The sequence below is a fragment of the Gossypium raimondii genome, chromosome 9 (genome assembly GCF_025698545.1).
Source record: "Gossypium raimondii isolate GPD5lz chromosome 9, ASM2569854v1, whole genome shotgun sequence".
NCBI classification, from domain to species: Eukaryota; Viridiplantae; Streptophyta; class Magnoliopsida; order Malvales; family Malvaceae; genus Gossypium; species Gossypium raimondii.
In genome coordinates this window covers 29,130,085-29,146,408 of record NC_068573.1, presented here as the reverse complement: position 1 = coordinate 29,146,408, position 16,324 = coordinate 29,130,085, and the positions used below count along the sequence as shown (strand labels likewise).

The 16,324-nt window shown below is 34.8% G+C and overlaps 3 protein-coding genes across 4 annotated transcripts; 2 read left to right on the top strand and 1 right to left on the bottom strand.

Annotated features, from left to right (window-relative positions):
• Window positions 1–325: 325 nt before the first annotated feature.
• LOC105798881 (putative pentatricopeptide repeat-containing protein At3g16890, mitochondrial) lies at window positions 326–3,130 on the top strand. Its single transcript, XM_012629114.2, has one exon. The coding sequence runs from the start codon at window positions 349–351 to the stop codon at window positions 2,386–2,388; it is 2,040 nt and encodes a 679-aa protein (XP_012484568.1). The 5' UTR covers window positions 326–348; the 3' UTR covers window positions 2,389–3,130.
• Window positions 3,131–6,077: 2,947 nt separating this feature from the next.
• On the top strand, window positions 6,078–11,291 carry LOC105798880 (AMSH-like ubiquitin thioesterase 3). Its single transcript, XM_012629113.2, has 14 exons — window positions 6,078–6,353; window positions 6,865–6,929; window positions 7,012–7,087; window positions 7,188–7,391; window positions 7,559–7,635; window positions 8,001–8,106; window positions 8,220–8,266; window positions 8,455–8,785; window positions 8,898–8,987; window positions 9,098–9,160; window positions 9,303–9,377; window positions 10,012–10,074; window positions 10,164–10,216; window positions 10,892–11,291. The coding sequence occupies exons 1-14, from the start codon at window positions 6,255–6,257 to the stop codon at window positions 11,064–11,066; spliced, it is 1,524 nt and encodes a 507-aa protein (XP_012484567.1). The 5' UTR covers window positions 6,078–6,254; the 3' UTR covers window positions 11,067–11,291.
• A 341-nt stretch (window positions 11,292–11,632) lies between these two features.
• Window positions 11,633–16,066, bottom strand: LOC105798879 (uncharacterized). Of its 2 annotated transcripts, none has more exons than XM_012629109.2 (6): window positions 15,847–16,066; window positions 14,785–14,971; window positions 14,620–14,678; window positions 12,820–14,535; window positions 12,568–12,712; window positions 11,633–12,472 (listed from the first exon to the last, which is right to left on the bottom strand). In XM_012629109.2, the coding sequence occupies exons 2-6, from the start codon at window positions 14,903–14,905 to the stop codon at window positions 11,823–11,825; spliced, it is 2,691 nt and encodes an 896-aa protein (XP_012484563.1). In that variant the 5' UTR covers window positions 14,906–14,971; window positions 15,847–16,066; the 3' UTR covers window positions 11,633–11,822. The 2 variants fall into 2 exon arrangements, with proteins under 2 accessions (XP_012484563.1, XP_012484566.1); XM_012629112.2 differs by having other exon boundaries at window positions 12,568–12,703; window positions 15,847–16,065.
• Between the last annotated feature and the right edge of the window lie 258 nt (window positions 16,067–16,324).

Sequence of the window (16,324 nt, the reverse complement as noted above, 5' to 3'; positions counted from 1 at the left end):
ACTTTATAGTTTATCATGTGAAAGAATGTAAAATAAAATACATGTACAATTGCTATATATATTTTAAATTTTTTTTATTTAATACCAATTTTTTTAACCATAATTGTTATATTTATTTTTATAAATATTCGCGATGGGAAATTTATGGTAAATAGAATTGACTGTATTGGAAATTTAAATACTGATTCAAGCCCATCTCGGATTGGGTAGCCCACCCGATCCAATTCTTTAGCCACCCCTGTTTTATTGTGTATAACTAAAACGGCTTCGTTTGGTAAACCTTTTTCCTTCCATAACAAAAACCTGGGCTTCATTTGGTCGCTAGCCAGTTTATTGCAGAGGGGACACATGAGAAGGCTTTCCTCTTTAGCTTCGAGGTCAAAACCTTCACTCCAAAACCTCACAAAACCTCCCAAAAACACTCCAGTTTCGCCTCAAATCCCACTCAAATTCACCAATCCTGCTTCTCCCTCACCTTCAAGAGGTAACTCTCCGATTAATTATCATTGCATTTCCCAGTTTCTTTCTAGAAACGATTGGTTTTTGTTGCTTAACCACGAGTTAAAAGCCAAGAGACTCATTTTGAATCCTCAGTTCGTCATCAGTTTTTTTCAAAATCAAGAAAACCCATTGTTCCCTTTGAGATTTTATATCTGGGTTTCCAATATCGACCCTCTATTTGCAAATAATCCATCGGTTAAGGCTGCTTTAGCTAATGCCCTTTATCAAAAAGGTCCGGTTTTGTTATCTGTTGAACTGGTTAATGATATTAGGAATTCAGGCCTTAGTTTCACTGAAGATTTGATTTGTGTTTTGATTGGTAGTTGGGGAAGATTAGGATTAGCTAAGTACTGTGCTGAGATATTTGGGCAGATTTCATTTTTGGGTATTAATCCTAGCACTAGATTGTATAATGCTGTGATTGATGCGTTAATAAAATCCAATTCACTTGATTTAGCTTATTTGAAGTTCCAACAAATGTCAGCTGATAACTGTAAACCAGATAGGTTTACATACAATATTCTCATTCATGGTGTTTGTAAAGCCGGTGTCATCGATGAGGCAGTTCGGTTAGTTAAGCAGATGGAAAGTTTCGGATACTCACCGAATGTGTATACTTATACCATCTTAATTGATGGGTACTGTAATGCCAGGAAGGTCGACGATGCGTTTAGACTCATTGAGATGATGAAGAAGAGGAATGTGTTTCCTAATGAAGCCACCGTGAGAACGTTGATTCATGGGGTTTTCCGTTGTGTGGCTCCACGAAAGGCATTCGAGTTGTTGATAATGTTCTTGGAGAAGGAGCCTATGATGCAGAGATTGGCTTGTGATACTCTACTGTTTTGTCTTTCGAATCACCATATGGCTATGGAAGCAGCATTGTTTATGAATAAACTTTTGGGGAGAGGCTACATGCCTGATAATTCAACATTTAACCTTACGATGACATGTTTGATAAAGGGATTCAATCTCGATGAAACATGTCAAATTTTGGATAGCTATATAGAGCGAGGTTTGAAACCAGGGTTTAATACATATCTTGCACTTATGCAAGCCTTGTATAGTGTAGGGAAATGTGCTGAGGGTGATCGATATTTTGACCAGATGACTAAGGGTGGGTTGTTATCCACTGTTATTTCGTATAACATGGTGATCGATTGCTTTTGCAAAGCTAGTATGACGGGCAAGGCAAGGGCGACTTTTAACGAGATGTGCTTTCGAGGTATAGCTCCGACTCTTGTTACTTTCAATACCCTTATTGGTGGGCATTGTAAGATTGGGCAAGTACATGATGCTAGGAAATTTCTGGTATTGCTTCTAGAATCTGGTTTTGATCCTGATATTTTCACATTTAGTTCACTAATTGATGGACTTTGTCGAGCACACATGATCGATGATGCTTTTGATTGTTTTACCGAAATGTATCGGTGGAATGTCACCCCTAACGATGTTACATACAATATATTGATTCGTTCTTTATGCGTAGTCGGGGATATTGCTAGAGCAATGAAACTTGTAAGAAAAATGCAGGCAGCTGGGATAAGTGGTGATGTTTTCTCTTTCAATGCTCTCATTCAAAGTTTTTGTAGAATGAAGAAGATCGAGAAAGCAAAAAAGCTTTTAGTCACCATGTTGACGTTGGGGTTGGATCCCGACAAATATACCTATGGCACTTTTATTAAGGCGTTTTGTGAATCTGAAAGATTTGATGAAGCCATTGGGATGTTTCACTTGATGGAAGCTAAAGGTTGTTTCCCCGATCCCTATACATGTAGTTTAGTTTTGGAGTCTTTAGTCTGGAAGGGTCGCTTGGAAGATGCTCGGAATATTGTAAAACGATGCAACCAAAGGGGTACTAAGTTAAACTTGATTCCCGGGCTTTAGGATTTGGTTATTTAAATGAAATCGTTGGGGTTTAGGCTGAGAAGTGCAGACAGATTAACCTGTGGTTCTCAAGCTACCTCAATACTGTTGTTGAGATTTTTAACTTTGCAATGCAACGGAACATCAGGTGGTCTACCTGTTCATTTATGCCATACTATCTGCTCAAGATGTTGCACTTATTATCTGGCTGGATACGCGGGTTCAGTTGCTAGAAAAATCAAGCAATGAACTTCAATTGGCACCCTCTGCTCCCAGATTATTTTCAAAGATTAAGAGCTATACTGCTATAGTGGAAAACAAAATTGAAATTTTGCCACATATTAGCTGAAATTCCGGACCGGAATAAGGGAGGCTTTGGGGTTGAAGGTACATGGTTTATGCTTACAAGTGCTAACAGAAATGAATTGTTCTGCATTTTAAGCTTTCTTATATTTAAAGCCTATTATTGTACTACGAGTAGTGTAATAAAAGGTCATCTCAAGAAGCTATTCAAACGAAATATGGTTTATTTGAAGAGAAGGATTCACTGTGTTTATCAAGTTTGTTAATAATAGAACTCACATTTAAACCCCATTGACCATCGCTGTTCTTTCTCATACGCTCGTTGGGGGGGATTAAATTTCAGAAATTGCCTGTTGGTGATGTGTATCAAAAGTTGTGCGAGTTGTACTTGAATTCTGTAATTTCCTTCACAAATTTGGATTTTATTTACAATTGTCATGGTATTACTACTTTATTTTAATCCTCTCTTCCGTCTAACCAGGAACATTGTGCACCAATAATATTAAAAATAGATGAAATTATTATTTTATCTACTTTATTAACCAATTTTAAAAGGATAATTAATAAATAATTTAAGAAAAATAAAAGACAATTTTAAAAGCTTCACCAACACAACTTTACTTGTATGTTTTATTAAACTTTCATTTTATATATTTAGTACGGGTTTATAGATTTTTAAAATAATTTTGTGGTTTAATGTGTGTTTTTTTCCTTGTTTACTTTAAATTTTGTTAAATGATAAAATTTTATTTGTAAAGTTTATTGATGAGTATTTTATATAATCAATTAATATTTTTATATTTAAAATTATTTAATCTAATTTATTTAATATATTAAATATTTTCAAAAACATTGGTAAATCCAAAACGGTACACCGAAACAAACTGATACCGATATGTATCAGTTCCAATGGAAAAACGATGCACCAGCCTGTGCAGTATTGACTACCTTAAGTATTACTCATTAATAATATTATAAAATTATTTTATACTAATATTTTTATATTTTATAATTTAAGTTGAATAAAAATATTTAATTTTTTTATCAAATATAAATTCTAATAGACTTGATTTATATCTAAGATTTGATTTATATGAGTTGAGTTTAATTCTTTAATATATTTAAAATCTAATGGAGTAAGACGGGATGGTTGTTTGCTCACTCTAACTTTAGATTTTATGTATATGTATTTGAACTCATTTTATCTCCAACTTTATTTAAACTTTAGCTTTTCATTCTATTTTTAAATTCGAAGGGATTTCTTTAATCTCATCTTGACTCGTCTTACTTAAATGTAACTTCTACTATCATTTATTTTACAATTTATGTCATGGGTTCAAGTTGTAGTGACTGTTTGTGGTATGTGGGTGTATTAACAGTTATTTGCTCCTACTATCAGTTAAGGGAGAACATTTTTTCGGTTTTAACTGAAAAATTTGACCCATTCGGTTTTTCGATTTTGTTTTAGTCGGGTGAGACGGGTTGGTCGTTTTTTACTTCCCAACACAATGGCTAAGGCTGATTAATCGAAAAACTGACTAATTAAACCAATTGCTCTCCTAATGTTATGTGAGTTGTACAAAAAAAGGTATTTTTTTAAGGTTAAAAAATGTTGTTAGTCCCCGAAACTTTTATAAAATTTAAGATATAATTCATATACTTTAAAGTTAAAAATTCAATTCTCTACTTTTTCAACTTTAAAAACATTAGTCAAGTCATTATCTTTGTTGATAGTTTTTGTCCAAATTTATCAACCTAGCATGTTTATTTTTGTCAATTATATGTCACGTTATATAATGCAACTTAATCAAACATGCCAAATTGATAGATTTTAACAAGATTTTTTTGATACAATATTGAGGTGGGGATGGTCACACGGTTAAACCAAGGTAGTCAGTACCACACTAGTGGGTGCATCATTTTTCTATTGAAATTGACACGTACTGGTATAATTCTATTTCGATATATCATTTCGAATTTATCGATGTTTTTTTTTAAATATTTAATATATAAAATAATTGAATATATTAAATGAATTAGATTAAATAATTTTAAATATAAAAATATTAATTAATTATATAAAATACTCATTATTTTAAAATTTAAAGTAAACAAGGAAAAAAAATCACATACATGAAACAACAAAATTATCCACAACATTATTTTAAAAAAATTATAATAAAATCTATAACAAAATTATCCACAACAAAATTATCCATTTTTTAACATTATTCATACACCGGCGGATGCACAATGTTTCAACCGATGCAACCGAAATTAGTCGGAACAAACCGATATAGATTGGAATTTATACCGTACAGAAAAGAGAAGTAATTGTTTCAGTTTATTACTAGAACGATGCACACCAGCTGGTGCAATCAAAACTGGTGAAGAATTGACTATATTAGTTTGAACCAGTGTCAAATGGATGTGACAAGAGTTTTAACCATCGCCCCATACAAGTCAAGATTTGATGAGATGTTAATGATTGAACTGAAAATTTTAAATTAGAAAAGTAGGAGTTAATTTTTAACTTTTTAAGTACAATGATAAAATCTCAAATTATATCAAAGTACAAGGATTGATAGCAAATTTTAATCTTTTTTTTTTAATATTTAACTCAAATTTTATATAAAAATTGTTTGGCTTTTTTTTTCAAACTAACCCAAATAAGTTGATTATTTATGAAAATGACCTAGTTGCAAAATCTTGTATGAAAATAACTTTTTTACTACAGTGCACGTTGGTGTCGGCCATCTCACCATCAACTCTACCCTCCATAATCCCGTAATCATTGCCCATGATTGCTCGGTCCCTTAAAAAATATTTATTTGGTGCTGGCACTGTTTTCGCCAGCACTGCTATATATTTTTTGAAATACACCTTAGAAATATTGGTATTCCGAGATTTAAAAAAAAGAAAAAAAATAATATTTTAATAGACGCTGGCAAACGGAAGGCCGACAAAAAGAAAATAATTTCTAACACCAGTGCTGGCAACGGGAACACCAACACCAAAAAGATTGAAATACTTTTTTTTAAAAATTTGAATCTGTACCAGCAACGTAAATACCGAAGTCTATTAAAATATTTTTTATTTTTATTTTAAAATCTCAGAATACCAATATTTTTAATATCTATTCGAAAAAAATACATACCGATGTCGGCAAACACAGTGCCAACACAAAAAAAAAAATTTATGAACCAGGTAATCATGGGGTAATGGTTGCGGGATGATAGAGGGTGGTGCCGGCAGTAAGATGACCGACACCAATATACAATATAGAAAATAGGTCATTTTCGTACAAAAGTTTTGCACTTGAATCATTTTTGTAAATAATTATTTTATTTGGGTCAGTTTTGAAAAAAAAAGCGAAACTGTTCTGCTATAACCACCCCGTGTCGACATAAATCAAAGAAAGCCTCTCCCATTTTTATTTTCAAAACGACAGAGTTTTCTGCGATTTCAATTCCTTAGCTAACACGTTCAAAGTTCAAAACAATTCATCTTCGATCAGAATCGGAACACTACGGCATTTAATCGGCGAACGAGAAAACAAAAGTTAAAGGAAATAGAGGAAGAAAATGAAGATCGACGTTAATGCGATGGCTCGTAGAGTCGAAGTCGATAATCGAATTCCTCTCCATTATTATTACCGAATCGCCGATAATCTCCTCAAACAGGTTCCCCATCGAAATTTTGTCCCTAATCCTACTTTTTTTCTTAATAATTACGAATTTATTATCGCTTAATGTTTAGTTTTAGCTTAATCTTGGTTTTAATCATACCTTTTTTTTCCCTGAAAAGTAGTTTTAATTTCTACCGAGTTTATAGTTTTAATGCTTTGATTAGTTTATTTATCATAACAAGTTAAGTTAAAATTTGAAAATGCTGGTAAGTTAAGTGCATATTAGCTTCAATTTGTGACATTGCCCTGCTAATACTTCGTTTTTTATGTTTGCTTGAAATTTTAGGTATATGTATAGTTTTTCTTTTAAAGTTTTAATTGATACTGAATTTATAGTTTAATGCTTTGATTAGCTCATTTTTCGTAATTAATTATCTTAATATTTGAAAATGCTGGTAATTTAAGTGCTTATTAGCTTCATTTTGTAACAGGGAATACTTAGTTCATTTATTTTATTGAAATGTTTGGGAGATTACAAGTTTTTAAACTAATTTTTAAATTTTCAGGCAAGCATTTACCGAGACGAAAAGAATATAGTAGATTTGTATATAATACTACTAAGATATTCAAGGTGAGTGAAGCGAAGCTCTGATTGAATAAAAAAATATGAGATTAATTTGTGTTAAGCTTATTTGGGAATTTTTTTTTATCAGTTTGGTATCAGAAACTATACCATTTCATCGGGATTACCATGTTTCACTTCAGAAAGAAAAGGCTATGTATAGAAAGGTGAGGCTTAATTGTTTCTTGTTGTTCTTGTTGCTGTATGACGCGAGTCCGCTCAAATGGAATTTAATGATGTTTTTGTTGTAATGCTTCTTATTTGTAGAGGCTTTTAGCTGTACTTGATGAGCTTGAATCTTTGAAACCAAAGGTTCACCGGAGAATTGAAGAACTAAATAAAGCTCGTGCAGGGGCTAAATTGCTTGAACCTGATGGCTATAAAACCTCTTCCTATGGCTCCGAGAAGACATCACCTTTGGAGTGGCCCCATGTAAATAAAGGATCTAGTATGAACTTGGCTATTAAGCAGGTACTAATCTGTTTATAAGTGGATGGTGCAATGTGGCAATTATTTATATCTTGTTTCCTTGTTTATGTGTTTATGGTTGTTCGTTTTTTATTTCTTTTTTATGCTTTTGTGCTTTTTAATAGAGTGTCTAATATTATAGCTCTGTTTTCCATTTTATTTGGATGCAGCCTGCCAACATGGCTGTTCAATCTTCATGGAAGTATAACAATGATTGTAATCAATTTGACAAGCAGCTCCAGAAGTTGTAAGTTCTGTCTTCCCCCTTGTTACTGATGATTTGAATTATGAAACCTCAAAGTTGTACCTTTGCAATCCAAAAATCAGCAGTTGTATGGTTGGATCAATTAAAATTAAATTCTGTGCTTTAGCTGGTACCTATTGGAAAAGGGATTAATTGATGTAAAATTCATGGCCATGCAATAGATTCTATATTGTGTTACTTCTGCATTACAACATCATCTTGATTTTTTGGCCTTTGCACTTTGCCATATTTGTTTGTGTCTATGAATCTAACTCGTCGCCATGAAGATCCAAAGTCGTAGTAAAAAAGAATTATTGAAGAACTTTTCCTAAGGCTGACATGTTCTACTTATTCCTGGATCTGTTCAGGTCTCTCAATATACCACTTCCAAATAAAGAAACATTGTCTAGACACTCGTTTCTTGGTCCTAATGGTCTTCGAGGCCAGTGGCTTGGACCTAGTGCTGAGATAAAGGTAAACCTCTGTCTGCTATCTCTCTCTCTTCTTTCCTTATCGATTGTATAATGTCTTTTTCATGCTTAACTGCAAAACCTGCATCAAATAATTGGTTCTGCTATATAATGCAGGTTCAATATCCAAGCAATATGGACTTGGTTCCTGCGGAAAATTCCGGGTAGGGCTTTCCAGAAATTCTAACCATTTGTCTTTAAGCTGATAGTCATTTCTATTTATCCATCATCATGTGATCTTTTCCTTTAGATATTCTGGAAAATTAAGATAGAATATATGTTGAGCTTTAGTTTTGTTCCTACAATGTGGCTGCTTTAACATTTGTCTATTTGCTGTTACAATTTATCATAGGCCAAATCAGGCTGGACAATACGGTCCTTTGGCTGTAAAAGATGGTGATCCAGGACAGGTTGGTTCTGCAATGGAGTCAGTGCTCTCCTTAGATGATGGTCAATGGTTACAGCCTGCTGAGGGTTCGTGTCACCCTTTGATTACCGAAGCAAAGGAGGACCCTTTCCAGTTTGTCAGTATCAAACAACCTTTGCCTCCTCCTGTTCTTGCTCAAGTGCAGCAAGACTTTACTCCAATACCTCCATCAAGAGTGGCTGATCCAAGACCTGGTCCAGCAAAGCCATCTGAAGATGGAATGCCAAACACTAATTCATATCAGCATTTACATGTTGTATGTCTGCTGTATCAAATTCTTGTTCTTCCTATTACTTGCTGGAATTTAATAATCATCAGATTTTGGTCTTCTTGTTGATTTATATTTGAATTCTTGGCATATTCTGCAGCCAGTACGCATGATGGAGGATTTCTTACGACTAGCTCGGGCAAATACAGAAAAAAATTTGGAAACATGTGGTGTTCTAGCGGGATCATTGGTGAGAAACTATGTTCTTATAGTTCATAGCATTTTTGTTTGAGAGAGTTGGGAAATAGGGGCTTCAAAGTTTCTGCTGGAGGTTATTTATACTATTGATTTTGTGACTAGAAAAACAGGGTTTTCCATATCACCACACTTATAATCCCAAAGCAGGAGTCCACTTCAGATTCGGTATGACTTTTTGTTCTTTCTAGTATATTTTCTTACAATCCTGTGAACTAATAGTATTTTTACAGAAAAGTGTTAAACCATTATTGTATCCATATGCTTTAGTACTGTTTGCAATAAATTTTTTATTTATTTTACTTTTCAGTGTTCAACATTAAATGAAGAAGAAATTTTTGAAGTTCAAGATAAATTGTCTCTGTTTCCACTGGGTTGGATTCATGTAAGTTAACAAGCCTTGAGTTTACTGTGGATATTTGTGTAATTAAGTTTTCTTTTCCTCTATGCACTCTTTTTGAATGAATACATTTGACAATGGGTATGCAAAAAGCTCACTTATCAAGCATTCTATTTCATTTAATGCTATTATCATTTCTGGTTTACTCCACTGTTGCAATCTTGCAAACATAAATATGTTATTTTAAAGTTAACCCATGATATTCTGGTTTACAAAGCTTATGTTGGTTGCTTGAGCTTGACTTAATTGTAATGGGTAACATACTATTCTAGATATATGAAAGCCAGGTTACTTTAGCATGTTATCAGTTTACTACCTGTATTTGATTTTCTTTCTGGGCTTTTTGACTGATGTAGTTCAGTATTTTCTACATGTAGCTTGGTGAAGTTTGTGCTTCTTTGGAGTCTGTATTTTGCTTTTTAATCTCCATTAATCCATTGATTAGCATTATATGGTGTTCTGATATTCTGTGCATCACTTAATCTCCTTCATGAAGCTGGATTCATGCTGGAGAAATAAGAATGCATCTGAACATCTAAGTGCACTTTTGCAGACAAATGGTTTCGCGCATCTAAAAAGTTTCAATGCTTTGCAATTTTCTTTTTCTTTTAATTTTCAGACACACCCAACTCAGACTTGTTTCATGTCATCGGTTGATCTTCACACTCATTACTCATATCAGGTAAATCCAGTCTTACTGTGCAAATCATTCTTTTATGATTACATATTATACAATTCTTTGACAAAATTCTTTCTTATTATTATTTTTAGATTATGTTACCAGAAGCAATTGCAATTGTTATGGCCCCTACCGATACATCCAGGTAGATTCTCATTTTCTCCTAATGATAAAGTCATTGAATTCAATGAAATATGACAGTATTATACTTGCAAATGCAAATATGTCATGATTAGACAAGTGTTTTCTATTGCGGTCATGTTTTGAGATGCCGATATATTTTGCTGCATGGAAATAAGGAGAAACTTATTTTTTCTTTCTGTTTTTAGTATGTAGGCAGTACCTATACTATTGTTAAAAGGTGCAACTAAGTCTTGTACTATAGGACCAAGTAATTTAATTATTGTTTGTCGGATTTCAACAGTCCACATCAGCATTTAGACAGTTTTCCATTAACATTATTATCGGTTCTGCTTGTTTGCCCTAGTATCTAACGTAAAAGAATTGAATTTCTCAGTTCTATAGTACAGAGATTATTTTGACTATTGTACATGGATTGTCGAGATTCTATTAACAATTCTTTTCGCTGAATTGCTCGTTATGCAGAAGCATATTCTATCTTTAATATTTCATTTCTACTAGCCGATGAAAGTAGTAAAGGCTGGGATATATTCGTGTTTCTAAGCGAACAATTTTTTCTCTGCTAAGCTAATGATGTTGAGAATGATTAGATTAGGTTTAATCTTATGAACAATTCCTGTTATATACGAGGTTTTTGCATACTTTTACTTGCTAACGAAGCTTTTGCATCTGGTTACAGCCCACATGGTATCTTTCATCTGTCCGATCCAGGCGGTGTGTCCATCATTCGGAACTGTCAACAACGAGGATTTCATCCGCATGAGGAGCCTTTAGATGGAGCACCAATCTATGAGCATTGCTCTCATGTATTTATGAACCCAAAGATAAAGTTCGACGTTGTTGATCTCCGGTGAGGTAAAATTGTATTGAATCAAACTGAAGAGAATCAGAGTGCAAATACAGCGTATACTCACTCAAAATTTTCATGAATTATATTGTAAGAATTATAAACCTACCTTGCTTTACAATGTATATTAGTACTTTCTTTAAAAGAACCGGTCATTTTGAGACTACGTCGTTTAAGATGGCATGGAAATGAGATTAAATAAGAACCAAATTTGGGACATGTTTTTACTGCATTTAGTTTTACACATTTTTCTTTATAAATTATGCACTTACAATTTCAAATCCATCATAGTTTTAATTCACTAAAAATATGAAAAGATGAAAGATATCTTTGGTTTCACTACTAATTCAATCACGAGTTTAATTTTTAGAATAGAAAAGATAATAGTATTTTTGTAATAATATACTTTATTTAAAATATAAGGATATTTTAGTAATTTTATCGATTGATTTAATGATGAGTTGATTCATAACACCAATTTAGTTTTGTCATATTAACTCGTCACACACAAATAATAGTATAGATCTATCCTACTTTCAAATCTTTGAAAAAGATATATCGAACACGATCGCATAAGCTCATCATTCGAGTATTCATTGATGAATTCAGCAGCCAAAGCCTTTCAAATATTCCTCATCCTCCCCACAATACATTTGCACCATCAGTGTTTAAAGCCAAGCCTAGACCTAGCAAATATCGAACACGATGCATACCGCTCGAGATCATCGACCGCACATCTCGAGTGACAAAGCTGAAAGGGCGATTACAATAATAACATTTCAGCAACCATTTCATCAACCAAATCATTCATGATTTGTCCTTCAATGTCTACTCCAAGTTCAAAGCCATCAACTTCAAAGTCCAGCCATTTTCCGTATCGACTGCTCATGTCGTCATCGACGAGCTCATCGACCATACAGTCCCCCATGGCTCTCCACCTTGAGATCTCCTTGTAAACTTCTTCGGCTAACCGTTCGTTTCTTCTCATTATCGCCATCCCTTTGGACCATATTCGACATCCCCCACTTGCATACTGCCTGCATCTCGAGTCTAGACATTCACTGACTGAATCGAATAATACCTTACGTTCAAGCCTAGACTCCTCTTCAACTCCTCTTCGGCTTTCCAACTGATCGAAAAGATGAGGGTTTATAATTTTACGAGCTCGACCTACGGCAAAGTCCTTGAACATTAATTCCACATTACTAACTATAAGCTTCACATATTCTAGTTCCCAGTTGCTCGATAGCATAGGATCCGACATAACAACGATATTATGATTACTTCTAGCTGCATATGATATTGAAGAAGCTGAATCCGATAACTCCGTGTCAGCTTCAAGTGTGCGTAACTTCTTTAAAGGACTCAGCCGAAGAACTTCCAGAGTTTGAACCGATGAACACCGCTTGCTTCCTGAAAATTGCATCATAGATACAGATTAGTATAGCTAAGAAAAACTCAAAGCATGGATTTAGTAACAAACTTATAGGACAAGTCGGTAGCTTTACCGTCTATACTGTAACTGTCCATGCTATCCGAAGAGTTACAGCTTTCAGTTGAAAAAGAAGTTTCGAGGATAGAAACCGGACTGGGTTGCCGAGCATCGAGATGACTACTACTGCATTCTTCCATTTCATCAAATCCCTGAATGTTCTATATGAGCATTAATTATCATTTTTGGGAATAGTTTTGCTCCATACGAGCAGTGTTACAAGACAAAGAATGAAAACTCGAGTTAGCGATTGAAAAATGTCCTTTACCTGAAACTTGTGTTTCGGAGTGTGCCCTGGATGTTGCGAAAATGATGTTGAAATCGAAGTTGATACGGAGTTGAGAGATTTCTTGCAGGAAGATTCGACTGCATTGCTTAATTCGCGAAGCTTTTGTTCCAAAAGCACACTTAAAGCATCTCCTCCTATCACATTATATCCTAATGAAGACAACTTCATACTCTCAGTATCAAGCAACAATCGCTTGCCCCGATTAGCCATGCGACTGCTGTTATTTTCCTCTGCAATCTGCATAGATGTCTCCATTGATCGAGTAAGTGGGGCGGTGAATGTGAACGAGACAACATCCATGCCTTTCTTCTTACTATCTTCGACCCAGTTGAGGCTTCTTTCAGTAACATCATGGTCTTCCTTCTGGGGTTTTTCCACCAACATGCGATCAACAACCTGATTTTTCTGAAAACTGGAATCTCTATCCATCGATCTTTTCTTCCTTAGGTTCTTTGTACTAGAATATGGACCTTGCTCACTATCCGTTGCACCTATATTGAACTTCCTTGATCCAGTTTTGGAATTCCCAACAGTTTTACCTGACATTTTGTGTCGCCCCGAAGCAGAATCCGTAGGCAGCACTTTTCGACTATGCAAGTTGGAACCTATTGGCTTTGAAGGTAATTTTCCTTTATCAGTTATACAGTTTTGCTTCTGATTGTTCGGCCTGAGTGCACCTGGCACATTGTGCAACGAAGATTTCTTATGCAAACTCTTCCGAGAACTCAGTTGGCTCTTTAAGTGTTGGTTTGACTTAACCTCACTCTCATCTTTCGTTCCTAACAAACTCCGGCGGTTGCTTGAATTCAGTCCTTCTCGTTTCTGCACATTGAACTTTGCTTGTATTGCAAGCGAAATAGATTTCCCCTCACTCTTTAGAACCGAAGAAATTTCCTCTGTATCAGAAGTCCGCAATGTTGGTGTGTCTATTGATCCGTTCCAGCTCTTGTTCATGGATTGTCCTTTAAGATACTTGACAGCATTCGACTCGACTGGCTTCCGAGTTATTTCAGTGAGTCGGGATGTTTTATGTGCGGTTTCAGATTTCTCTTTTAAGTCTCTAACTTTCACAGGCACAGAAGAAGAACGAGCCGGAGGCTTTCTTTGTGCAGCCTCCATTTTCTCTTTGAAATCACGAACTTTCACGGGCACTGAGGACGATCCGACCTGCGGCATTTTGGATCTAGTAATGACTTGGGGACCAGGCTCGATAATTCTCGCAGCTGCTTCCATTATATGAGCAGCATCCATGGTAGGAAAAAAACCCGGACTCTTGATCGGAGACAAAAGTTTATGGTGTGTAATTGGAATTGTTTTAGCAGCCTTTGGAGGCAAACTTTCGGTTCGGAATTTCTCTATAGGTTTGCTGACTATCTTCTGAGGTTTCAGTTCTGCAATGATCCTTGCAGGGCCGCCCTCCATCTTATTGAACCGATCATCTGGATAAACTATTTGCTCATTATGATGATAATTAAGGTTTCTCCTTCGAAGATGAGCATCTCGAAGAGATTGAGTGTCGAAAAATGGGGTGGAGTATGGCTCGGAAGATGTAGGTAACGAATCTAGTCCCATAAGCCGAGCAACTACATTTGGGGCCTTAGCTCCATACATATCATCATCCGTAACTGAAGATGCACAACTATAATCACTACTTCCTTTGAAGCTTGCCCCAGCTCCGATTTCATCCTCGTCCATCTGAAATAATCACAAACAACAATTGTAAGAGCAGTTTCAGATTACGATCAACCCTGAATTCATATCCTGTTGCCATGTTCTCACCAAATGGATTCGTGTCATCGGTATGTTCCCATCACTTCTCTTTCCCTGTTTGGAACGCTCTAAAAATTTGAAGACATAAAAACCGATCAGCAACGACAAAAGGACATAACTATTATGATGCAAGAACATAATTTTCCCTTGCATTCGCCGGGAAGGTGGTTATACCTGGAAAATCCGACTTGCTTGAGAATAGCTTCTTCCGAGATTTCGCAGTCCAGTCGAATAGCTGAAAGAATCCACCTACATAACCTCCTCCATTCGTTGAACCTTCTTTTTCGACCCCCATTGTATGAAACCAAACAGATCAACTTATACTGAGAAATACAAACTCGATTCAACCGATCAAATCCGTCTGTTGATGTTGTTAAACACAACGAACCATTCAGTTACCAATTATAGAATTTCTTACACAATCACACACTATATCATAGACTCCTACAAGATGAACAAAACCTAGAGAAATATATTAAACTAGACGAACAAAAGGCTCGATGCTCATCGTTAACTCGAGTTCAAGATGTCCGAAAATGCATCAAGTTAAACATGGTGAAATGCAGTATCTCAATCATCATTTCACATCATACTAGCAATACACATTGCAAAACTTCAAATAACTAAAAGCCATTGAACAAACTTGAAACCGAAGAACATTAAACAAGTAAATAAACAATCTCTAAATCCTTGATTCCATAGTCACCATTCTTATATATCTATATAACAATGCACTCAATTTTTAACATTTGAACTAAATTATTCTCACAAATTCCAGGTACAATGTCGGAACTATGCTACATTGATATCTTGAAATTCGCCTCTAAATCTTCACATATGCTTTACTATAATAGCATTGCTGTTTAAAATTTAAATAGCTAAGATCCCACAATATTGCATTTATCTATAGTACTAATGGGGGATTAAAGAACTTAGACACTAACTGCATTGACTCATTTTAATATAATAAACGCCTTAGATCCCAATTTTAACCCAATCAGTAAATCAAATGATAGATTGCTTCTACAACGTACCAAGCAATTCAATTTCATTGAAGCTGCAAGACGAACACTGTACTCAAAATTTTAAGTCATATATCCCTTTTCCCTGATTTTCCCAGCTACCAAACAGATCCATGTGAACAATTCAAAATAGGAAAAAGAAAACATAAAATCAACAAATACACCCCCAAAACAAAAAGCTAAATCTTTACACGAAGGAAAAAAAAGAACTTACATTGAAACCAATGAAGAAGATCAACTTGAATGTCACTAAAAAATTTTCTGGGTTGAGCTTGAATATAAAGAAAAGACTAAAGCTTTGATATGCGATTATTAAGCTTAAACTTGGGGGGGGGGGTTTGAGACAAACAAAAATGAAAGGCTCCTCCTTTGAATGTGAGAAAGGGACAGAGAGATACAACAGAGAGTTTTTTGTAGCATGGGATTTTGATTTTTGAAAAAAATAAGGAATAATAAAATCGTTTTTTTAATTTAATAATAAAAAGAGGTAAATTTAAAAAAAGCTTGTAACGTCTCTTTGGAGATTCAAAATTCCAAACGGGAGGCTTTTGAGTGGTCCTTGGGTTTTTCATAATGTTACAGCCCCGTTTTGATTATTTTGTGTACCACCTGATGTGCTGGTGTACACGCGTCAAGTGAAAACCTATTTTTCAAAGTTATTAGGCGACATGGTATGAAACATCAAATTAGAG

What these genes read in the sequence shown, in the direction of transcription:
- LOC105798881 (XM_012629114.2), top strand. Translation starts at nt 349, where the DNA reads ATGAGAAGGCTTTCCTCTTTAGCTTCGAGGTCAAAACCTTCACTCCAA.
- LOC105798880 (XM_012629113.2), top strand. Translation starts at nt 6,255, where the DNA reads ATGAAGATCGACGTTAATGCGATGGCTCGTAGAGTCGAAGTCGATAAT. An exon ending in GACAAGCAGCTCCAGAAGTT is followed by an intron (nt 7,636 to 8,000) that starts GTAAGTTCTGTC and finishes GGATCTGTTCAG; the next exon opens with GTCTCTCAATATACCACTTC. An exon ending in GTGTTCTAGCGGGATCATTG is followed by an intron (nt 8,988 to 9,097) that starts GTGAGAAACTAT and finishes TTTTGTGACTAG; the next exon opens with AAAAACAGGGTTTTCCATAT.
- LOC105798879 (XM_012629109.2), bottom strand. Translation starts at nt 14,905, where the DNA reads ATGGGGGTCGAAAAAGAAGGTTCAACGAATGGAGGAGGTTATGTAGGT. An exon ending in CTCCGAAACACAAGTTTCAG is followed by an intron (nt 12,713 to 12,819) that starts GTAAAGGACATT and finishes ATGCTCATATAG; the next exon opens with AACATTCAGGGATTTGATGA. An exon ending in GGACAGTTACAGTATAGACG is followed by an intron (nt 12,473 to 12,567) that starts GTAAAGCTACCG and finishes TGCAATTTTCAG; the next exon opens with GAAGCAAGCGGTGTTCATCG.